Source organism: Polypterus senegalus, chromosome 12 (genome assembly GCF_016835505.1).
Source record: "Polypterus senegalus isolate Bchr_013 chromosome 12, ASM1683550v1, whole genome shotgun sequence".
Lineage (NCBI taxonomy): Eukaryota > Metazoa > Chordata > Cladistia > Polypteriformes > Polypteridae > Polypterus > Polypterus senegalus.
Window position 1 is genome coordinate 59,187,172 of NC_053165.1, and position 25,424 is coordinate 59,212,595.

General features: G+C 36.3%; 1 protein-coding gene and 1 long non-coding RNA gene across 2 annotated transcripts in view; one reads left to right on the forward strand and one right to left on the reverse strand.

The window, feature by feature from the left end:
* On the forward strand, positions 1-24,204 carry zgc:63587 (uncharacterized protein LOC393431 homolog). Its single transcript, XM_039771602.1, has 13 exons — positions 1-136; positions 4,507-4,560; positions 5,227-5,326; positions 5,468-5,554; positions 6,794-6,917; positions 9,720-9,854; positions 10,131-10,248; positions 21,212-21,313; positions 21,800-21,945; positions 23,080-23,163; positions 23,480-23,537; positions 23,805-23,914; positions 24,023-24,204. Exons 2-12 carry the CDS (start codon positions 4,534-4,536, stop codon positions 23,871-23,873), a joined length of 1,050 nt encoding a protein of 349 aa, XP_039627536.1. The 5' UTR covers positions 1-136; positions 4,507-4,533; the 3' UTR covers positions 23,874-23,914; positions 24,023-24,204.
* The window catches only part of LOC120540665, a 64,139-nt gene that overhangs the window by 23,581 nt on the left and 15,134 nt on the right, over positions 1-25,424 (reverse strand). Inside the window, exon 3 of the long non-coding RNA XR_005635836.1 lies at positions 11,885-12,015. This is a non-coding gene — a long non-coding RNA (uncharacterized LOC120540665). The remainder of the gene's footprint in view (positions 1-11,884; positions 12,016-25,424) is intronic.

Consider the following 25,424-nt stretch of genomic DNA (forward strand, 5'->3'; position numbering starts at 1 on the left):
GATAAGGGCGGAATACGCCTGGGAGGTTCCGGATTCCCTAGAGTGGCCTGGGGTTGATAGAGTCCCATTCCATAAATTAAAACTTTATAACTGCTTTTGTAATTTTGTGTAAAAAAGTGAATACTGTACTGCACCGGTAAGTCATCGATTCGCACTTTCTGTTGGCTATCTTCCAAGTGCACGAGCGTATGGTTGGAAAATAGTTACTTGTTGAAGTTATTATTGTTTTGGAGGAGAAAAGTAAATGAAACTGCAGCGCTGACAGTACAGTTATTATTTGCGGAAAACTAAGCAATATACATATTTTAAGTTGCATTCAATCTTATTTGGTGTTTTCAGATGTAATTTGAGATGTAGTTTGAGGAGTGCGGGACGAGTGTGGCCGAGTAGAGCTTTTTTTATGGGTGGGGAATCATCTTGTTTTTTAGGGCATTTATGTTTTTGCTGGATTCTCCGATAATCTGGATCTCGAAAGGCTTTCCTGTTTAATTTTAACGTGTTGCCTACTTTGTAACTGAAAATGATTTTATGTTGTCCCAAAGGGCGTGTGTTGGTTTTATACTGTTTGTTCCTTTCTGTCGTTCGAGTCTTCTGCTTGGGCGCTGTCCGTCCACTTGGCCAGTCGGTCAGCTAAAAATTGTGCTGGTAGTTCGCGCGTGTTTAAATCTCGACAGTTAGATGTTTTATCCATTGGGTGTAGATGTTTTCAGTTAGAGATTTTTTTCTACTGCCGTTTTTTTTTTATGTCTCGGAGGAATAACGCGTAGTTTTTGATTGACTTTTATGCTCAGACAGAAATTTACATGTACACTGTGCATGATTTCTCGGGTATTAAAATGTACAAATAAAGATGCGTTTCCAAAAACTCTATCTAATTTCTACGTGCAAATAAATGTTAATGCCTAAAATATTACATTGTTGCAGGGCAGTCAACATCAGTCGTATTATACAAAAATACACTAATACGAGTGTATTTAGAGTAATGTGTCCGTCAATTTATTGTTTTTTTGGGTGCCAGCTGAATGCAAGGGTAACCCTAGACCGGACACCCACACACATTTGTGATTATCCCCAAATCCTCATGTGGAATGTTTTATTTACTCCATTTTCTCACAGCGCTAAGCGTTGTGTTAATAATCATAATTTAATTGAGTAGGTGTGGACGTATTTGCGGTAAAAATCTAAACTGTTGTTTTTTTCTGGTAATCAGATTTTGTATGTGTCAGCAGCTAGTTCAGCACCGGAGGTCATCTTATATACATTGAATTCACACAGCATTGGGACCCCTTCGTTTTCTGCAGACTTTGTCTTAAATTTATCCATGTAAAATGAAATGGATACATTTCTCATTCTTACCCATCAATTCACAAACAATAACACATAATGACAAAGTGAAAACATGTTTTGAGAAAGATTTGATAACTTATTAAATATCAAAAACTGAAATCCAATTTTCATGTATGTATTTGTACTGTGGCTCTCCAAACTGTACATCCTCTTTGTTTTAATTCTTGTGATGTTTCTAAAACTTGATTGGAGTCCACCTGGGGCAAGCTGAATTGATTGGACATTTTTTAGAATGGCACACGTATATAAGGCCCCACAATTTACACTGCAGCTCAGGACAGAAGCCAATGAACTCTCTGTAGACCTCTGCAATAAAACTATGCTGAAGCATAAAGCAGGGCAAGGGTATGAAGCCATTTCTAAAGTCGAGAGTGTTTCCTGGTGCATAGTGGTCTCTAAGTATGAAATGGAAGAAATTTGTAACCAGCAGGAGTTTTTTTTTTTTTTAAGAGTTGGCAATTTACAGACACTTCCCATCCTAATGGAACTTAAGAGATCTTTCAGAAAAAATGAGACAAACTGTCCAAATCCAGGTGTGCAAAGCTTGTGGGGACTTACTCAAGGAGATTCAAAGCTGGAGTTGCTCTGAAAGGGGCTTTTCTACAAAGTACTGAATTAAAGGCTGGAGATTTCAATGTTTGATTTTAAAAAAAAAATTTAAACCTTTTTGTCAGTATGGGTCACTGAGTGTAGAATGATCAGGGGGAAAAAATGTCTGTTTATCTACAACGCAAAGATGCAAGTAGTGAAGGGGTATGAATACTTTCTGAATCCCCTGGTTTTAGGGCATTCTACATCTGCGCTTATAATACATGGGGAAAAGGACTACTGAATTAACCTTTATAAGAAAATAATTTTGTCCCCATGCTCTAAAACGATGAGATTTTGAGAGTGTGCATATTCCTTATTGTTGCTTTGAGGCGATCCCAGTTTTTCATTAGTGAAAATTTGAATTATTATTAGGCAGTAAAGTGTTAATTTATGAAAGTATTGTTTTTTTTAACCAATCTAATTAGTTCTTTATGAATTTAATCACTTTCTAATTATTATAGAAGGTAAGCAGGAAGTGTTTTATTTAATCCAGCCCGATGCTCTTGGCAAAGAGAAAATACTAGCTCCCGGGTTTTGTTCTAAAGAAACCATTAAGGAAACGATCGCCGTTTACAATGACATGGCTGGAAGCCACCGTTCAATTTTGGAAATTTTAAATTATTCAGTTTATTAGTTATTGATTTTGTTGGTGCACAGAAGTGCCGTGTTAAACGCCCTTGCAAACTAAAAACATACAACACTGTTTTTATTAATATGCACGGCTACAGACAAGTTACTTATTTACTTCTTTTTGCACTTCCTCTCAGCACCCAATCCAGGCTTTTCTGGGCACTGTTATTCCTGATATTTCTTTTATTTGTTCGGTGGTGGTTTGTTTTCTCTCTTTCTCTTTACTGTTCTTCCTGTAGTCTCTGAACACCTCACTCCTGATGGCTTATCTACAAAATCCGAACAGCTTCACTAATTTGGTTGAGGAAGCACTTGCATTAGAACCCGTGGGAAAGCCTAAGGAGGCTCTCACCACATCACATTCACACCCTGTAACCTCGGACAACCGCACTAGACTGGACTTAGCCTTATGTGAAAGCAGCCGGATATGCTTTTACTAATACTGCCCAACCCCAGATCTATCTTCCTTGCATTGCCCTGTTATTTCAACACTCCACTATGTCCGTTTCTTAGTACTACATGTGAATACAAGGTCTTAGTCAAAAAAATGTGACCATTCTCTCTTAGCAATATTTGCCTGACAACACATATCCTGTCAAAGTTCTTCAGTTTTGCAAAGGGTGTTTGCTTATCCAAAGTGTGTTAAGAAACAATTGTGACTGATGTTTAAGAAAAAAAGTAATTCATCCATCTTCTTAATTTCCTAAATTCAGCTCAAAGTGTTAATGAGACAGATGCTGAAAGAAAGAAATTCTGTATTAAAAGCATAAATTGGAAACCTCACCACTGTACCAACAGAGACGATCTAGACAGTAAACATTATTCTTCTTTAAGCAAGACATGTGACTGCTAAACACAACAAGAGACATATAAACTAGGGAAGGGTGAGGTGAATGCGGAGCCTTGTTATGCTAGGATAGCCTGCAGCTTGCCTTGGGTCTAATGAGTGCATGTTCACAAAATTGAAGGGGCAAAGAAAACATATGTAATATAAGTATAAAACTGACAGGTAAATTACATATGTTATTATCCTAATATCCTTTTTAGTTTAAGACTGCAGTCGAGATTTTATTTTTTAATGACATAAAATGACTTAATCCTAATAATGTAGTATGTGTTTGCTGGAATTTGCACTGCAGATACTTTAGCAATTTTCTTTTTCAAGTAATGTGTACTGTAGAAGAATTTTAAACCACTACTAGTGAGGCATTTTATCTTCTTTCCTTCCTTCCTTCCTTTGTTTGTATAACTTTATTTTCAAACTTCCACTGCAAAATTCATTTCTTTCAGTGTCTGTCTAATGTACTCCTTTTTAACTTGAATCTTTTATACTAGCTTTATTGTGTTTAACTTTGTAGGTCCTTTTATTGTACTTGCTATTGCAAATTGTTAGAGAAAATATTCAACAGTGTTTTTATTCTCCATATACTTTCTTCATCTAGATGCATTTGTCAGTTTTACTCTTTACCTGTACCCATAACCTTTTCATTTCTTCTATAATTAATTTAAATATTTTTTATGTTTTGAAAGTGGATATGAAAAATTGACTTTTAAAATGTAAAAGACTGAGTGCTTCATTCAGATATCATAAGAAGGCTTTAAGTTTATAGCTTATTGCAGATTTATTTTTGTTAACATTAAAGTTCACCATTCTTAATTGTGTTTAATTAACACTGAAAGAGTTATTAAATAAAGAATTCTGAGTGTCATCCCTTTTTGGCCATGAATTCTTATTTCCACTTGGCTAATTCCTGCTGGACCAATAAATAATCTCTGAGCTAATGAGCTTCCCACTACATCCTTTAGGGACACCTAGCATTCTGCTTGCACAAAATACAACATGCCTGGATGTCTCTCTTGATATGGAAGTATCAGGTGGTCAATGCCTTCCAAATAAGTCTAGATACCAATGGTAGACAATTTGTTTTCTTTTTGCAGGTTGAATATCTTGGTCCTTCTGTGAGAATGTCTCAGACTGGAGAAAAAGGAAAGGTGTGCTGCATTTCTGATCTAATGGTCTTTATTTGCTTGTAATTTACCCCATAATGTATTTTACAGGGATCGCAGGAACTGGCTAATTCAGGGAAATCAAACTAGGCCAAAGTGCTTCCTCTCTTTTGTTTGCACTAATACTTGGCTTCAATTTAGATAGAGATCCTGCAAGTTTCTTTCTTTTTTTTTTTTTTTTTTAATTCTTCTATTTTGTTTTGAGACAATGAACGGGATGCTTGCCTGAAAATGATGGCCATTTGGCTGTTGTCAGTTAAGTAGGTCTCAGGTGGTCAATCAATTTAAGACAGGACTGGTCTAACCTTGGGTGGGCATTATGTATTTTGTAAATGAAATTTTATTAGTGTACATCTTATGTGATAATAATATTAAAAGTTTTAAACTTCAAATATAAAGTAAGGATAGTCGATGATTAACTATCTAACTTAACTTTTGAAACTATGTTGAATGAAAGTTTCCTTAAAGTTTAATAAGTGTATCTTAATTTTCTTTTATGTTTATAGTAGGGCCACCAAACTATTAGATTCTTAATAAAACCTAAAGATGTCTTTTTGTAACAAGTTTATTGTTCAAAGACTTAGTTCAGAAATGCATATCTTTTTTATTGTTTGCTTGTTTTTCTTTTCTAAATCGCTGCTCTCGTTACAGTTTCCAGAAGCGGCAGGCTATGTGGGATTTGCCAACTTGCCCAACCAAGTTCACAGGAAATCGGTGAAGAAAGGCTTTGAGTTCACTCTTATGGTGGTGGGTAAGTGTTAGTGTGAATCCCAGTGTCCCTGAAAGATTGACTTCAGCTATTTGTCTTCCCCTGGTTCCATTCCTTTGTAAAAGCTGCACGTAGGCAGATTCTTTTCAGTTTCTGCTCTTAAAACACTCTTTCTCCCTGCAGGAGAGTCTGGTCTGGGAAAATCCACCCTTATCAACAGCTTGTTCTTGACAGACTTGTACCCGGAGCGCTACATTCCTGGAGCAGCAGGTGATTCTTATTGTATGCACTTTGCATGTAGTTATTGAGGAATTTGCGTTTGAGATCAAATTTAAATCATTCGCCAAGTTTTTACTCATTTAACTTAAGCATACTGCAGTATTTCAGCAGCCATTGAGTTTAGAAGAGGTCATGTAGAGCAAAAGGTAAAGAGATTGTGTAGGTGTTGGTTTAGCATTCAGAGTATCATTATCTCCATGAATCTGAGTGAGGTCTCCATCTTGTGCTTGTCACAACAGACTTGTGCACTATAGAAAACTAAAGCATTTTAGTGCAAATGTATGCACTTTAGTTCATTGTTTTTTTTCCCCCTTCCTATTCACATTAAATCCTGTGCCTTTTCTTTTTTTAGTTTCCGTTTTAGTTTCTAATCTCTGAATAACAAATTACGTGTTCAGCTAGTAAGTATATGTCATGTCATGTGTTCTGACACTGGGAAAGTATCCAGCGAGCAATGGTGGGTTGTGTATGGAGGGCACAACAGAATTAATTCAAATGCAGTATATTTAAAGAAAAAAAATCCTATACACATCTGTTGCTAAAAAATATTTTACAGTATTCTTTAGCAATTTGTTTGAAAAGAAATGGTTAATATTTCGTGTCCTGCTTCCTGTTGTCTAAGAAATGTCCACAAAAGTTGTGAAAAAAAATAGTAACTCATGCACGTAGGATGTGCAAAGAATCTTAAATTACCATATGCTGCAGTATTAATCCCATGTGGGGTGTGAAGATTTTTAGCCTGAAAGAGATTGAGCAGATGGAAGATGTTAAGTATCTTAAGGCTGATCAGACATGCTTATTAGATAGAAAGATAAAGTATGCGTTGTTGTGTCTCTGAGCAGAAAAACATAATTGTGAAACACAGTCAAATAAATATTAATACTTAGGATTCCAATTCAAATCTTATTGTTACAACCAATTTGCTGTGGATGCACATTTAACCATTTCCCAAAAATCCTGCATCAGATTATGTTTTGTACACATGCTTTGCTTGTTGAAGTCTCCTGATGGGGACAAGACTTTTCATATTGAATGAACCATAGGCATCATTGTCCTTTCTTTGTCATCTTCAACCTTTTTATATCTTTTATTAAAAGTATTTAACGTTCTATATAATCAAGTCAAACTTAACAAAGAGGTTGTCAGTTACAAACTCTTGTCAGAATTACTCACCATACTGCATTTTTTTTTTCTTTTTGTTTTTGCAATTCTAAATGACCAACTTTATAGAAAAGATTGAGCGGACTGTGCAGATTGAAGCTTCAACAGTAGAGATTGAAGAAAGAGGAGTAAAGCTACGTCTAACCGTGGTGGACACACCTGGCTATGGTGATGCTATTAACAGCCAGGATTGGTAGGTTTATGTCTATGCTTCATTGAGATGATTTTCTTCCTTTTTCTAAAAATATCATTAGGTCTTTCTCTGGGTGCCCAAGGTTATTATATTGAAAGACTTCAAAATTGTATAAAAAGATGATGATGTCTCCAGATATTTGCTGAATTACTTTTCAGTCCCTTCATCATCATTTTGTTTTTAATCTTTTTTACGTGCATTTTTGTTATTGTGCTCCTTGTTAGTTGATTAGACAAGAGCTCAACAAATTCCAGTCTGGTAAATTACCATCATGTATAATAATCTTGCTGTTTTTTCACAGTGTTGTTAACCCGTGGTGCTCATGTTATGTTCCAATACTAATTATTCTTGCTTCACTACCAACATACTTTATTCAGCAACGAAAGGTAGAATATTAACAAAATTGTGCAAAATTTGTCCTGAGATTGGTGAGCTACAAAACTACAATGGGTCTTTTAACACTAATAAGTCATGAGATCTTCAATTATGTTCACATATTTTATAGATACATAATTGTGAATAATGGTGATGCATGACAGCTTACGGACTTGTCATTCAGTTTCATTGCTGTTCACTCAGTCTTAGGATCAGAATTATTTGCATTCAGATTAAGCAGAGAGATGGAACACCCATACACAAAAGGCAATTTATGCTAGGTACTCCACCTTGTTCCAGTTTGCCTGCATAGATTACTGCCTTTCAGATTTCTTCATTGACTTTCTTTTTCACAATTAAATTCACTGCATAAAAATGGGTTTTGAAGTTGCTTCTTTCATGCTGATGAGCAGTGCCCTTCTGCACAATAATCACAAATTAACTGAAAACAGATAATAAACTCTATGGGCGATTTCATATCTGCCAGCATTAAAACATTTCAGTCTTCTATAGAAGCTGATAAAAATACACTACCAATTGATTAAAGAATTCTAACCATAGACATTCGGCATGTTAGAGTCATTCAGTCATTATTTGAGCTCTCTGATTGGCAGCTGCTTCCATTTAACATGCAAATGTGTAATGAAATTGGTCATTAAATTAGTACTGGTTCAGAACTGTACCAGCTAAGGCACCAGATTGTTGTATCCAAAAGGAATGGAATAGGGTTTGGGTTCTGCCTTCCATCATGGAATAAAAGGCAAATGGTCATTTGAAACGGACAACTTCCTGCCCTGGGCCAAAAAGGACATAACCATGTATTTAAAATTCCTGGGAAATGGTGAAGAGTGGAGGGTGTTCCCTCAATATGAATGCCAAATTGTTGACTAGACATTTTCTCTTTCCTGAAGGAATGGGTGTCTGTATATCCAATATCTACTCTCTCTAAGTGTACTTCTATGGACCTCGGCAGTACTGGCGGTATTGTGCTAGTTTCCTGTTGATTGTCCGGAAATGTACATCTCCCTAAAGTCTTTAGCAGACTTCTTTTTTTTTCTTTCTCACACACATCTCAACCCCCACAACCAACCAAATGATTTCTTTAGGCTTGTGTCAGTCATACTTAAGGGAAGGTATCAGTTATACTAAAAGACTGAATAAATCATCACTACAGTATTTATTCAAGCCAATTACAGCTGTCCTTCCACTTCTAATTTACACTGAGAGAAAACTGTTCCTGGGACGTTAAGCATATTTGTCAATAACTTTGTTTTATTGCTGAATTACATTCTTGACTATATTGTGGTGATAAAGGCAATCATTATTTGGAGGTATTTAGATTTCTGAGTGTGTTGCAGATCTACAAATTGAACTTTTGTTTTTGTTTTCTTTTTCAAATATGCTATGCATTTTTTTCCTCTGTTATTCTGTTAGATGATCTTCATGGGATAACCAAAGACATTCTTAAAATTGAATGGTTACAGAGCGACTGCTCATTTAGTAAATAATCCAAAGTGTATTCAATACTGTTTATTTTAGTACATGCTGCATAATGCCAGCTTTAAGTTTTGATATTGTGCTGTGCTGTTCATACAGAGCTTTTTTATTTGTCAGCAATAATTTTATAGACCGTCTCCAACAGAGCGTAACATCACTAGGTATTTTGTCATTGGACAAATTTTTGCCTAGAACATACTGACACAAAATGGGCATGTCCTTCCACTTTAGTTAGCCTGCCTAACAGAGTCCCTCTTGAAGCTGGTTTGGATCAAAAAGATCCTGCAAATTTTACTGCTTCATCATATTTCGATAATGTAGTAGAAGGAATGCTCTTGTGCTTTGAAATTGTTAGGACTGTCTTTTAAATAAAGTTGGCCTTGCCTTTAGGGAAGCATGAATGGATTAAATTCTATATTTAGGATTTTTGCCTCACTTCTGTTACATGCTCCATTTGTGTCTAGTTATAGTCATTAGGGTACTTTTTTTGCAAAGATACATTTTACTGCTGTTGCCTTTACTAATTCCTAATACCCCCATGACTTTACATAGTAAAAAATAATTCCAGCAGTAATTATTAGCACACATTCTTCCCAGGGGAATGTAATTGATGGACTGTGCACTTATAGAATGGTTGAGATTCTGACACTCTCAGTCATCGAATCATAGTTGGAACTAACATCCCTCTAACCATCTTATTTAACTGATTTCAACAATGTGTTGTCCTTGGAGGTTAAATGATATACTAGGAAGGATACTTTGTATCACAGTAGCTTATGCGAAGCCTTTGGAAAGAATCTGCAGTAGTCCCTTCCCACCCCCAATGTTTCAGATCACATGATACTCTTAACCACAATGTGTTTGAATGTAAAATGTTGATTAGAACAGTTCAGCATTATGATTAGATCAATTTCTATTTAATTTTTCCAGCTTTAAAACAATCATTCAGTACATTGACAATCAGTTTGAACGCTACCTACATGATGAGAGTGGCTTAAACAGAAGACATATTGTGGACAACAGAGTGCACTGCTGCTTCTATTTCATCTCTCCATTTGGACATGGGTAAGCTTTGTACCATACTGCTGTTCCCTCAACAGCTATCAGCCTCCTCGTGCCTGATAGTTTCATGACTGAGCACAGTATGAAAATGTGGAGGTAGATCAAATGTTTCCATTCAGTTAGTATAGTTCAGGTTTGTAGATTCATATCTGTCATCCCTAATGTTCTTAACACGTGCATAGAGCAGATAAACGTTTTGGGGACCATTTTAAAATGCTGTTACTAGGCTTGTTGACAAGATACAGTGTTTGGGTTCATGTCTTAATATATTGCTTTTAGCCTCAAACCCCTAGATGTGGAGTTCATGAAAGCAATTCACAGTAAAGTGAACATCGTCCCAGTCATCGCCAAAGCTGACACCCTGACCCTAAAGGAGCGTGACAGGCTAAAGAGGCGGGTAAGTTTCTTGAGTTCTAAATGCTTGGTGCATGAGGTTACATTACAGAAACAAGCTGATGTGAAAGTAAAACTGTTCCCTATGTTTTTTTTGTGTCAGTGTAGAATGATAGTTTTAGAGTTTTGCCTTATGTACATTACACTTATAATGTGAAAAACAACCAATATTTAGTAATTATTTAATCTGGCATTATAGAATGTGAAGCAGTTCAGTTCAGAATGAGGAACTGTTGTCTCTAAAATGCAGTTTTGGTAGTCTGCCATCATTTGAAAAAAGAAAAACGTTGCTGTTTCTCTACTTCACCTTTAAGAGAACAAAGTAATGATGTGGCCACACCTCACACTGACCAGGTTTCTAGTAAAATAAAATGTTTCAGAATTAAAAATAGCACAGTAGGTAACAAACATCAAGCAAGTTACCAAGAATACATGTAAGAAGTAGCCTGTCATTTTTCCTGAAGCCAGGGTTGCGCCCCACCACATATTCATGAAGTTTTAGGTTAGATTTCAAGTAGCTGGTGCATTGCGTCTCATTACGCCTCTCTTTGGACCACTGCTAGGAGAGATCTGCTCACCTCATAATTTCTTTTTTAATGTTTTACTTTCCCAACTGCTTCCTGTGATCAGCTCAGTTATTGTCTAGCCTTTTAGTGACCTGCAGGTGTTTGTTTTTACACGAACCACTTATTTCCAGTTAAAAAAAGCACTTGTGAGCCTCTGGCACTCGGAGTAGAACCTGCTTAGCCCAGATTTGTATAAACAGGACTCCCAGCCGTCTGGCATATCTCCAGTGCTGCTTTTATCCATGTTCAGAACCAAAAAAAAATGAAATGTGTTTCTTTTATGATTTTTAATATCGCCACCAAACCAAATAAATTCTTTGTATCTGAACAAAATGACATTGTCTAAATAGGATTTCCTGCCTCTGTGACATCATTTCCTTTCCATCAAACACGTAGTCATTGTTTCTGAATAAGACCATGTTTGTTCTCCATACAGCTTTTATTCTTCAAACAATTATTAAATGCCGGCACAAGTTGTTTGAAGTTCCAGTTTATTTGGGAGATGCACGCAATATGTTTTTCTGATGTACGTGTACAAGTGACTGTCTTATTGCCCCGCTGGTGTGAAATGATAATTAGTCTCATTTATTCATTAAAAGGGAAAGAAATTACTTTATTTGAGCTCCTTATATGGCCGAAGTTTCCAGTGTTATCAATTTGATTTGTTATATGAGTAAAAGGCAAATGTATGTACAAGTAGTTTTATATATTATATATGTTAATTACGGGATTCAACTTGCATAGAAAATAACTTCATCAGAGGTTAGGTTGAGATTTTGTAAAACCCATTGGGGTTTTGTTAGCCATGGCCAACCATACATCAGAATCCTTAGCAATAGTCTTCACTTCTTCCTGAGTAATTTTGAGAATGTCTAAAATATCTAATCTATCCAGCACATCCTGTCTCTAAAATAGGGTACCCTGACATTTGTTTTCAGTAAATGTATCAGTCACATTAATTGAAACCCCTCTTCTCTATCTGAAATTCAAGTAGCTTCATTCAGAGGTCCTTCTACATTAACACCCTACCCTGTTACACAGAACATGCCCAGTAAACTTGTAAATTTAGAGTACCTGTAGAAGAATCAGTGCTGACTCATTGAGAAAATGTTAACTCCACAAAGGCAACAACCAGGTGCAGAATTTGAACCAAGGATGCTTGAAACTTGAGTCTGAAGCACCAAGTATTCTCCCACGGTGCTATCCTGTGAATCAAGAAATTAAAGGTAGTATTAGCAATTCATTAAAGCTTCCAATAAAAAAAAGTATGAAAAGAAGGAATCTTGTCTGTCACTTAGTTTTATAGTCATAAATTCATGCTTTCAGTATATAGTCATTCACCTGTATTCATGAGGTGCAGTTTCCTCAAAATGTAGATATGGGTCGTAAATCACTTTGAAATAACTAAAATTTTCTCTAAAATATTTTGGAAATAATGTGGAAAATAAATATTTCTCATACCAGGCTATTTGTAACATTCACAGTACAATATAACTATATGATGCTATAATGCATTCTGAGCTTTATGAAAGTGTTGGTAACATCAATTTAGCACAGTTAAAGTTTTTTTTTTTTTTGCTTTTTTAAACATTTTATTGAATTTATTAAAAGAAAATAACATTCAATATGAGCAAGTCAAACTTGACAAAATAAAGTTCAAAACAATCCCCACCCATGAGAAAGAGAGCTTGTCCAACAGCAAGAGTAAAACTTTTAAGAGTAGGAAAAAAGTGGGGAAGAAAATCATTTTCCCAATTTAAATGCTTATTATAAAATGTTATTGATTAGATCCTATTAGGTTTTAAAAACAGATCCTTTAAGAGAGAATTTGATATTTTTACAGTTCAAATAGTATATAACATCATGTACCCCACTGACTTAAAAGAGGTGGATTAGGATTCTTCCAGTTGAGCAAGACAAGTCTACTTACCAATAGCACAGTTAAAATTAACAGGGCAGAATATTCCAGTTCATAAATATTAATTTATGAGAAAAAAACCCCAAATAACATTTTATTAAAATAACAGGCTTAGTTTTTTTTTCTTGGAAGAAGAAATTGAACAAATGTTACTGTAATAATAATACTACATCTATAGCTCTAGCAGCAACAGCAACAAACAGTTAAATCAGAAACAGTAATCATTAATTTTATCCCAATAGTCACAATGCACAAAGAACAAACACTGCAGCGAACAACAATGAATGGTAAAAAAGAGCAGTGACTATAGTGATACTTCCCTGGTGTGATCATTATTAGGCAACCTCTTTAACAAGATATTCTGAAATAATTGTATTGAACATACAGAACCAGAAACCTGGAATAATGTAATTAATTCAGTCAGGAGTCCAACCAAAAGCAAAATCTTGTTGGGGAATAAAAACCTGTGCTTACTGGGGCTTATAGACTTGGTTAAAGAGCCAGGCTTTAAAGGATGCATCTTTTAAATTCTTATCTCAAGATAAGTAGTCTTTGCACAGGTTTTCCAAAACATTTCTTTGCTAATGGTCATTGGATGTAAATATTTAGCTGATTTCCAACAGCGTGATGTGAACATCCTGCAATTTAAGGTTATTAGTTAATTTCTTCTTGTTTTTTTAAAAACAAAACTGTGTGTATTATATTGCTCACCAAAAAGCCCCACAGCATTTCCTGGACTGTCATCCACTACAGAGACTGAGTTGTAGGCACGCTATTTGAATGGCAAAGTAGTTTTTGTTTTCTAGACATACATTGTTACCAGGTTGCCTGAAATAACTTAATTTGTCATACCAGTTTCAAATAAAACTGGCTCCTACTTCTGTTGTATACAACTTGCAGACACTCTCTATCTTATACTCTACTCTCGTTGATAGTGTTCAACACAATATTGATCTGGAGTCCCCAGTTATGACCATGTATAGGTGCTACACTATGCAGAGCTGATGCACATACTACGTACATCTACTAGAGGAAGATTTGAGATGGTCTGTCTCCCTTCCTTCTTTGTAAATTAATTCTAATATATGCACCCAGATACAGTGCTCAGTGTATGCTGTGAGAACTTTCCTATGGCCTAGCAGTTTTCAGTTTTGGGAGTTGGGAAGATCAGTTTGGCTTGTTTCTGTTTGAATGAGGTGAGGAACACTGAGGATCGCCCTACACAGCAGTCAGACCCTTTTATGTACTTGCTGAATTTAGTATCTTTAATGCTGTTCAAGTGAAAACTCTTCTTGTTCCTGGTTTTAGTTTCACAGCTCCAGTCAAGTGACACATTTGAAAGATATGAAAATTAATTGGGAAACTGAGTGAGAGAAGTCAAAGCTGTCTTTCACTATGGTGCTGTCTTCTATACCACTAAAATCACTCCCCATTTTACTATGTTACATATTAACTCTGCTGCTCTAAGTCTTCTTATCCTTGTAATATTTATAATGCAGGAAATAAACATAAGAATGTAAATTGCTAAATGTAAGCACAATTTACCATACACAGAATAACAATTGACTTTCACCTTTTTAATGCCTGACCCCTCAAATTTCTATTACTGGTGTTTATATGTTGAGAAATCTATAAATGATGACAATGCCAAATGCAGAAACATGCCATCACGGTTCAGCTTGGCACAACCAGGTACATTCTACAGCCAGGAAAAATGTTTTGGCACTTTGAGATTGTCTCAAAGAATTTAACTACATCAGGCATACTCTCCTGACCTGAGTAGCTGTCTTTTTTCATTATTACTGTAAATCATTGATTTATAACTAACATTTTTAATAGACTTCTTGTTTTATTTGTGCACTTTTAAAATTTTATTTTTGAAGCATGGAACCTGGTGGTTTTGCAAATTCTGCACTTTGACTCTCAAACTGTTAATCCTGTCAGTAAATCATTTTACTGATTTTTGATACTCTGTACATTTGATTATTTTTTTCTTAAAGCTGCTTTTCTTTCTCAGTTGAAATAGAATTAAAAGAGGGTGTGAAATTCTTGTAAGCATGTAAATGTTTTAAGAACAAATCTTAAAGTAAAGATGCTTATTGTTGGACATCAACATTTAAATTGTAAGTTGCTTATGGCCAAGTATTCTGAGTTTATCTTGATTCTTAATTGTCAGGTAAGCAGTGTATTGATTCATATTTGAGGAACAATGAAAACGTTTTTTGAAACATTTTCTATTTATTTTTGGGTGCAAAATTTCCACATTTCATGCAGTAAACATAATTAGCTAGGATATGGCAAATAACAAATTTGTTACAATGAAGACCTGCAGCTAATCACATATTGACATGAGTAGCCAGTATTATGTGTTCCTAGCTGCTCTGTTCATGCGTTTCATAGATTCTATAGACTGTAAAGGTGATTTTTCTGAAATGCATACAAGCAAAGAAGAGATAATTACTCTCTTTAGTTACTTATGAAGCAATGGTTGGGTCCATCATCATAGCATCTCTTGGGGCTTTATTGTGCATACTGAGAAAAGAGTATTGTACTGTACACAGAAGAAGGTAAAACTGAAAAGAAATGGTGACCCCTTTTTCATATAGGCTTCCACTCTCTGTGTGATTTTTAGGGAGCTGGACTGAAAACGATAAGATTATATGTTCATATTATTCTGGGTCATTGTGTAACTTGATTGAGTCACTTTATTGTTAATCTTCCAAGTATTCAAATCCCTACACAGTGTTGCCATATTCCTGGAAAGTGTTTTACAATGATGTGCACCATAAAAAGCACCATATAAATCAAAGATACACTGCAGTACATTTTACAGAATATAGTAAATAAATTCAAGGAAATGAGACCACCTTTGATGGAGCAGGCAGTAGTTTGTTACTTTAAAATTCATCAACTTCTTTGGAAACAGGAAATTTGCTAATCTCAGTATAAAGTGAGTCACTCAGAATAATTTAATGTGAGTCATTGATCTTAATGTGGGCATAGGCTGCTTGCCAAAAAGGGTCTAGTGTGCTTCCAGAATTTAAGAAAAGGTTTCTGTCTTTCTATACTAAAAAATGTGTGTTGCTTAGCTTTTAAATGGCCTTACTAGCACTCTTGACACTAAATGCTGTAAGACACTATAAAAAACATTGCCTGCAGCTGAATCTTACTTATCTTTTGCATTGTAAAATAACAAGCTCAAACCTATGTGTAATCCATTTCAGGGTTTCTTATGGGCTAGAGCATCTCCGTTCAGATTTGTGCGCAAGACAGAAGCCAGGCCAGGCCAGAACACAGTCATTATTTTGGCAAACACACCTACAGGGCCAATTTAGAGCTTTTAATTAACATGGATGTCTTTGAGGTTGTGGGAGAACATTCAGGCTCCAAACAGAGAACAAGCCGGTATGGGATTTGAACTCAAGATCTTGAGAATTCATATCATGCCACTCCACTCTAAAATAAACAATTTAAGACTAAGTCCACTTCGTAATTTTTTAAGTGATTTTTTTTTTGGTGTATTTTACCCTCAATCAGTGTGACATAAATATTGTTAGCTTAGGTTTTCAAAGTGAACAAGAATATATTAAATAAATAACATGGTAGCAAATTAACGCAAAGCCAAATTTCCTGCTGGGGACATGAACACTGATTGACTTGTGAAGCTCCTCATTAACACTGAGTTCATGAGCAGTCAGAATTTTATTAGTACTGCTCAGTCCACACATAGGAAAATTAAAAATTTGTATTTTTTTGTTTTTGTGAAAACAATAACCAATAGTAACACATTAAATATTGTCTTGCTGAAAATGCAAAACTACCTGACACTTTTAGCTTATTAAATATTAACATGAGAATATAGGTTGCATTTTGTCATAGCTTTCAAATTTGGATAACTAGTATGTGTTAAGAGGCAAGGAGTTACCACTTGGAACATTGCTCACAGGCAGTTCTAAGCAGGGATACTCTTATTGTCCACAATGCATGAAAGCAGCATAAGTTGCAGGAATAAAAAAAAAATCTTGTCAGTGCTGCCTTGCATTATGAGAAGTACTATTTAGAGTATTCTATTGCTTTGTTTGTTGTTGATCACAAAGCTCTTAATGTTCAGCTGTTCTTTGTTTTATCTTTCTGTGGTGGTAATTAATCTCTTTGCACAGTAGACTGTTAGTAAAATGGCTTCTGGATGGAACCTTGCATGACAGAACACTTTTTAGGAATTTGGTGAATTTTCCTGGAACACTGCAGAGGGTTAATTTATTTTGAACTTGATTTAGCAAGATGGGAGAATTTTGGTAGGCTCGACTTACCTGTTTATAAGTTTTCTTCATCTCAGTTTTGTTTTTTCCTTTCTAGTGCTTACTTCTGTCACACTTTCAATCATACTTTTCGTTTTGTTTTTCTCTTTTTATGATTAAATTTTTGTTTTTTGCACACTTCTTTTCCTTTGCACTTTTAGGAAGTTCAGCTTTATATATATATATATATATATATATATATATATATTACTTATTTGTTGCCCTCTGCTTTCTGATATGCTGGTGAGGAAGCTGCACATAAAGTCTTTTGTGGTGCCCAATTCTGGAATTTAAGAACCTCTCAGACGCTTTATGTAGGGAGAGTGAATATTTTAGTTCTGTCTTGTTTTTCCAGGGGGTAATTTTTCTTTTAAAGTTGCACAGAAAACAAAAAGTGCAATAAAAGCCTCTGGCACTCATGGGGGCTCGATTGTTCAGGAGCAGGGACTTGTTTTGCACTGTGGCTGTGTTGCCGCAGGAAGGTGGTTGGACTATGCAGCTGTAATATTTTATTCTAGTGCTGCCTGACAGAGCTTTTCCCGTCATTGTTTCAACCATGTTTATTCCTGAAAACATTGTCAGCTTTGATGGATTTTCTTGTGTGACCGGTGAGCAGGACTTGGTGAAGAGTTGGGGCACTACAAGGGGCATCTGGTACAGAAATTTCAGCATCTCTTAGCAGCAAGGCAATCTTGCAGTGCAATCAATTTATTATGTTGTCTGGCTTTTATGGATTCATATAAACTGGTTGCTAAGTAGTACCACGCCATCCTACCTAGTAAAGCCACATATTTTCTTTGTCATTTAAACCTGTACTTACATGTGCTTTGTAATTCCTAGCTTAACTAACTTTATACATGATCCGGGGCCAATTGTTTAAAAACTTTATTTGAATCTTTAACAGGTTGGGGGGAAAAAAAAATTTAATTTATATAAATGCACCACTATCGTTTGAAATTAGTATGATCTGATCACCCAGACGTAAGTTCCATGCTTCTTGTTATGTGGATTGATCAACCTACTATACTATTAAAATGTTTGACTTGTTTCCTGCTATTTTTTTTTCTGTTAGTGACCTTAAAGTGAATTGCATGTAAGGGCTTCATGAAGCTCAACTATTTTTTGCTGGTGCAGTGATTGGAGATGGGTTGTATATTAGCCAGAACCATATGTATGGCCATAGGACATGGGAGGTTACTGTTCATTTGAAGAAAATGAAAGCAAACTCCGATATTTAAAAATGTATTAATGGTAACAATGATGATCTCCAATGAAGTCATAATTTAGTATCTGCAGCCCATTACTGTTTGGTGAATGAAGCTGATGTCGCTGCTTGTGTCAATATATGGTTTTCAAAAGCTGCTTGTTTACCCTTTGGTCAGAGTGTATTTGATGTTGGTACTGCTTTCAAGTTTTTTTTTATTTTTCCTATGTATTTTTCCTTAAACTATGAATAGTTGTTTTGCTTCCACTTCTAAGCCTTGGGTGAACGCTTGCTCAGGTTGCTGTCTATCTGTGGTTGAAGGGTTTTAGTAAATTAATGTCTGATTGTAGTTATCGTGTGTCTAGTCACCCAAGTTTTTCCTGTGATTCACTGTTCCAGAGAGTTGGCTTCAGAATACTGCCACTGTCTCCATAACTGTTGTTACCAAAGCCCAGCTAGTTCAATCATTGCCCAGTGTTGTCTATATTAGGTCACTACATTAATGGTACACTAATATGTTTGACTGACTAACAATAAAACGTGACCAAAAATATTTTTTTTTCTTCTGTATAAAACCAATGTCTGCTATATGGTACATGTTGCAAATACTGTTATAAAACTGCATTTGGTGGCTTTTTTTTTTTTTTTAATAATTTAAATATCAAACGGCCTTTTAGAATATACAGAAGGCCACAACCACCTACATAAATGTTGTTTTCCTAATGTAACTATAATGTGGCATGTGACCAGCTGTAATATGAATCTTAGTTGAAAAACAAATGTGAAGGTGTGTGTTTTTGGTAAAGATAAAGTTGTAGCTGTGCTACTGTATTCATACTTGAGACACTCATTTGTTCTCCTTTATTCCTCATTTACTAACTCTTTATCTGCTCTTCTGCCTGACTTTTATCAGAGAGAGCCTGTTTCTCCAGGTGACCCGTACTCCGGAAAGGGAAGTGCGGTTTCGGACATGATGATGACATTTTTAATGTCGGTCCAATGTTTTTTTGGGATTATTTTGCAATACTTAGGTACAGGTGCAGGAAATGACTATGAACACAGGTGTCATTTGTGTCCTTAGGAAGTTTCAATGTGACCTCTTGTTCATATTTCCCCCACCATCCATAATCTAAGCTGAATCAGCTCTGTATCTAAAATTAAATGATGAATACTGTTAAGGAATTGTTCATTCCACTATTTTGTTACTTTACTCCAAGCAAGAGCTGAGCAAAAAATCTGACTTATAATTTTGTTTTTTTAACCGCTATTTTGATATTCTTCCCTATTTCTGAGTCTTGGTTGTTTTTAATTCAGCTGTGTCACATTTCTGTATGTACAGATATTTTAAAAAAAATACAAACTTTCATCATTTATAAATAAATGCATAATTGTATTAGAACTCTTGTGTTTACTGTACATTTGTTATGTTGGGAGGAGGGCATGCTTTGTTGTTTCTTGATTAGAATATAAGTTAAATGTATTTAATTTAAAGGGAGCAGGTTAATATTGGTTTGCGCCCCTAAAGCTGCTTTATAATGATAAAGCTTGTTGATGTGAGCAGCAGAGACTGTCACCTTCTTGGTGCACAAGTTTTTGTAGGCAAGTGCAGCACAGAGCATATGGAGCTTAGTGCTTGTTGTTCTTCGCTTTTATTTTAGCAGTCATGCCATGGTAAACATGCCGCATTTATAATTTTCTTTTGTAAATGAGGCCCCATTGGAAACCTTGTGTTTGACACTGTGTTCAGTGTGTTATAATAAAGTGACACATAAACGCACAGAGTGTAGAAATGCCTTGGAAAACCACACTAGAGCAGGGAAATGTGGGGTCAAAGAAAGGCAGTAACATTCCATTCAGATCATATGTGTGATGTAAAACCTACATACCCACAGGCTTATGTCATCTTCTGTGATGACATCTTTATTTTTTGAGTAATTGGCTGGACCCAGTTGAGGCAGGGAAATTACTTTATGGGGCTAGACAGAAAGAATATTACTGTAGAAGGTGGAATAGGCACCCCTGTTGAATACATTTAATCATTAATTTGCAAGTGTGATTTTTACATATTAGTGTGTTTACTTGATCTCCCTTCTCTTTATAAAGTCCCCCTATGAAATGACATCTGTTGTGCTAGCCTTTAGGCCCATCTATAACAGGACCTATATTCTCATTACAAAAAATGGTATTTCCACATATAACTTGGAACAAGGAAAGCAGGAAAACCTTAAATAGAAAGAGATCACGCTGTGCTTGTGCTGATAAATTGATTCTTTTATTTAGCGCATGCTGTGTGCTGGCGCCTGCCTATCTGCCAATTTTGTGCGCTCCACCTGTGCCAGCAGCAGCCAATCCTCTTGAGAGCCAATTTTTTTTGGCAAAGGCAGTAAGATTTATCTGAGGCGTCGCCGGAAAGGTCGTCCAACTCTAAAAGGCAGGCTACACAGCTGGCTGCTGGTGTTGTTTTGGTAGTGAAGTGGCAGCAAGTTCCATGCAAGAAGTAATGCCAATGTAAACACTTAGAGCTGAAGAAAAGCAGTCATAGACGTTTGTAGAAATGTGGCCTTTGTTTGAAAAGTGAGACTAGTGTGTGGGTGGTTAATCAAGGGGTTAGATTCTGGTGGGATACGTTATCTTAACTATCTGTCTGTCCAGTGTGTCAGCAAAATATTGAAAAATGGACTGTTACAAAAAAAATATTTTTTAGGGAAATAGGAGGACTTGTGATATTTTCTGAGCATTTAATGATGGTGCACATATCGTTTTTGGATTTTCTAATGTTGCTTTCCTCTAGTGAAGTCCAGAAGACTTAGTGTTTTTCTCCTTTAACTTTGAGATCAATAAAGATGAAGGAGTAAAATGATTTCCCTTAGAGCCAACATATTTGGTTGGCTGCTAGTAGTAATATTTATTATTTTGTTTTGGTCCATTAGCCTTATTATTTATTGTTCTTCTTCAATGAATTGTCATAATGCGTCTTTTAGATTTTGGATGAAATCGCAGAGCATGGAATTCGTATCTACCAGTTGCCTGATGCTGACTCTGATGAGGATGAAGAGTTTAAAGAGCAGACCAGAGTACTAAAGGTATGAAAAGTGTTGGGAACAGAATTAAAAGGGGGAAGAATGTTGTTTGGCAGGACATTGAGTGCCATTCCATTGCTGGTCCCCTTCCAACTGATGTTTCTTATATTATTCCTTCACTTCCACGTCCACTTCAATTTCAATATATCCTTTATCAAGTTAAAAGTGGATTTTTGCAAGATATTCAAACAGACATATAAAAGCAGACAAAGGTGAGAATGGGATCATTCGCTTTTACACAAAACCCAGTGGCCCTGCAGTATACTATATTTCTTTACAGCTCCTGCATGTGAACTCACAGCTGACACTTGCCCTGTGGGGGTTTTAATGACTTTGTTCTGTCTAACATAGTTCAGCTTCACTCTCATCACTCCCCATGCTAGCTGAAACTATCTACAGTATCTCAATGTCAGCTGGAGCCTTAGCCCACTCCACCTGTCCTCTGTAGTTCCAGTTAAGTTACTTGTTTTGTTCTGTTTGTGCCCACAGGCCAGTATTCCTTTTGCAGTGATTGGTTCAAACCAACTAATTGAAGTGAAAGGAAAGAAGATCCGAGGCCGCTTGTATCCATGGGGGGTTGTAGAGGTCGAGAATCCAGAGCACAATGATTTTCTCAAACTACGAACCATGCTGGTGTGAGTTGATTGTCTTTTTGGCTGCACGTTTGAGGGATGACATTACCACATTCTCAATAATTGGTAGAGAAGACTGACACCACTGCTGCTTCTGCCCCAGAATAGCTCTTGACCCACCAGATGGCCTGCTAGAAACTGGTAGGGTAGTGAGAAGCTGGTTGTGGGGAACTCTTCACTTGGCTTCATTTTGCCTGTTTTGCCTCTTTTTGTTATTCTAAGAGTTTTGAATGCACCGCAGTCCAGAGTGGCTCATTATTATTTTCAAGCCTTTCATTTACCTCCTTCCTGAAACCATGCCTTCTTCAAGTTAATTATTAGCAATGTCACACTTCTTTGTGTTTATTTTTACAAACATCTCCCTTGCATTCTTAAGTTTCAAAATTTTAATTTATCATAAAACAAGCATAGTGTCAGTTTTTGGGTGGCTAAATGTTTGTTGGATTATTTCCTGTAGTTAGGGAAACCAGCATGTCAATACTTTGTGCAGAATTTTCTATCTTCAACATGGTAGGGGGATGATAGTGGCCAGGGATGGGGACGGGTGTTTGGTGGAGTGTGTAGGGAATTGTTTTAGTTACTTTATTCAGGTTTTATAATCTTCAGAAGAGAGAACCCTGCCTTTGTGGGTTGGTGCAGTGCACCATCTGCAGTACAGATAGAGAATTGTTTGCTTTATTTAAAAAAGAAACTTGTTTTAACATCTGTGTGAAAAGTTACGTCGACAAACTCTCATTACCCATCTGGTGTGACATTCTTTTTGCACTGTATACTGTGCATAATATGTAAAATGCAGTGTTATATGCTACAAAATCTTTATATGATTTGTTAAATGACCTCCCCAGAAAGATGGAGAGACAAAGTGCCTAACAGTTTTTATTACAGGGTTTTGTTTTCTCCTTTGTTCTTAATGGAACATGATATTCACCTACACCCTAGTCTGTGACTGTCCTAACTGAGAGGCTTAGTTGACCAAGAAAAAGCATAAATTTGCAACAACATAGGCAAACAAATAAATACATTTTATGTTAAAGGTGCTCTGGCACCATCTACTGGAGTAGAAGAATACCTTTGGCTCATATACATTTACAAAACCTAACCTTCAACTTTGTTCTGATGTTGCTTATCTGTTTGCAGGACTCACATGCAGGACCTTCAAGAGGTGACCCAGGATCTGCATTATGAGAATTTCCGTTCAGAGCGCCTAAAAAGAACTGGAAGGTATATCTAGGAGAGATGCATGCAATGACTTTGTGAAAAAATACCTTCATGCTAAAATGCAGGATTATTGTATGCCTCTGACATTTTTCCCATGCAGAGGGCAGTTGCATAGTCTTTAGTCACTTTGTGCGTTTCACTTTTTTCTCAGTCCTATATTACCACAGACTTGTGCAAAAGACAGTTGCCCTTTCTCAAATTTACTATGAGGAGAGAGACTCGTAATGCATGATTAGAGTATCTTAACAGTAAAAGTAGTTGCCAGTCCTTGAGGTGGATGTCATGGCCTAATTCAGTTTACACTTTGATTCTCTTGCAGGGCGGTGGAAGAAGATGTGGTTGACAAAGATAGAATCCTCATGCAAAAGGAGGCCGAGGTGAGGGGCAGCGTCTGGGTACAGCAGGGCTGACGGGGGAGAATAGGACCCCATTTTTAAGTATGGGAAGACTTCATCTCTCAACTGCTTGTTTATTTTAAGCCTGGTAGTAGGCATTTACCACTTTCTATGTGTGTGGATGGCAACTGTGGGTCTTCCATGGTATTGCAGACAAAAATACCTCTATAGAAGAAAAAAAACCAAAACAAACCCTCCTTCCAATTCCCCACTTATGAGCTTTTCATGCTACTTATTTTCTTTTTGTAGCTCCGCAGAATGCAGGAGATGATTGCTCAAATGCAGGCTCAGATGCGAATGAAGCCAGCAGACGAGTGAAGTCCTTTCCATCTTCCACTGCCACCTGCAGAGATGAACAGGTGTGGTCTGCTCAACATTTTGGGTGTGGGGGGTATAGGATGAGGGAAAGCAGGAAAACTTTCATTTTTTCCAGTTCCATAATGAAATAACTTCTCCCTGTTTTCCAGACGGAGCACAGCTTCTCCAGGACATTTGAAGCAACACTACATAATGAATTCTTTAGGGATGAGGAAGGAGAACTCTGTGCTCCCTGGAGTTTTCCTCACAACAGATCAACCATTCTGCAGGATTTCATTTTGAGATAGTTCTGTTTTTAGCTCTCTCCAAGGTCATGCAAACTTTTTTTGGGTGGGGGTATGTTGTTAATGTGATAGGATTTCCCCAGATTCTTAAAACTGTTACTTGCTTTGCACTTTTTTTTTCCTCCTTTTGACGGGGTCAACTCAAAGGCTGTTCTCAAAAAACTGAAGTAATTTTACATGGCAAAACCGTCACTGAAGGTTAGTAGCTCCCATTATGGATTGTGCTTTTACGAAAGTTGGTTCCACTCAGTGATGCCCTTTTTCATTAATTTTTTTTCTCTTTCCATATATTTTGTTTTCTCACTCATTTTCCCTTTACTCCCTTTCTGACATGTGCTCAGCTAGGCCTTTACTCTTTCCCTGTCTTTGCCAAGTGTAATTACTTATTTTCATGTGCACATATGGCCTTCTCATTTCAGTATCTTGTCTTTTTACATATGTATATGTTTCAGAAATCTGTCTATTTGCCACCTTGATTCTAGAAGTGCCATGTGTCTGCCATATGCATATGTGGTAACCACACACCTCGGCCACCTTCTGTGTGCTCATGCCTCAAGATCTAAACTTTTCCTCATGTCAGCCCATCAGATGAGAGCCCATGTCCAGTTGTTAATACCTATTGTGAGGTATAAACTGCAAGATACACAGGTGCTTCCCAAAACTTCACCACCTTCTCTGTATAAAATGTCCAAAGGCTCACGTCTTTACTTTGGGATTTTTAACACTGTTAGTTTTTGTTGCCTGTACTATTGGCCTCTTAATTTTGTATTTCAACACTAAAGTTTTTAAAGATGACAAATAAAGTTTCTGTAAAAAAGTGGGAGTGTAGTATATAATGTACAACACTGTGTTATTTTGATTTTTTTTAATTTTCTGTAAATACAGAATCAGTCATTTGGCATCTAGTACTTTAATATTAATAGGTTGAACAGAAGCATGGGATTTGGATTTCAAAAATATTTTTTATTCAGCCTTTTCCGAAAGGCCCATAGTTACAAATTTAGACCACAATTAGGCTGTTTTAAACAAAGATACTACTGAGTTATTTTTTACAATTAGAGCAGGGGTGCAGCACTACCAGCAGAGAAAACTGGAATGAGAAAAAGAAAACTACACAGTGACATCTACACTAATGGTAGTTTTGGATACTGCAGTCTGGTCATTAGGGAGAACCAGCACAGGAAAAACTAGCTGCCTAAAAGGCAAAATATTGTGGTCATTAAAAGAACATATAAGGTACAAAGGGAGGAGTGCATACCTCATTCAC

Bases quoted from the DNA above. Each gene is read 5' to 3' on its own strand.
- zgc:63587 (XM_039771602.1), top strand. From the start codon at position 4,534: ATGTCTCAGACTGGAGAAAAAGGAAAG. The intron at 5,555-6,793 runs GTGATTCTTATT...CCAACTTTATAG, and splicing joins CTACATTCCTGGAGCAGCAG to AAAAGATTGAGCGGACTGTG. The intron at 10,249-21,211 runs GTAAGTTTCTTG...TGCGTCTTTTAG, and splicing joins GTGACAGGCTAAAGAGGCGG to ATTTTGGATGAAATCGCAGA.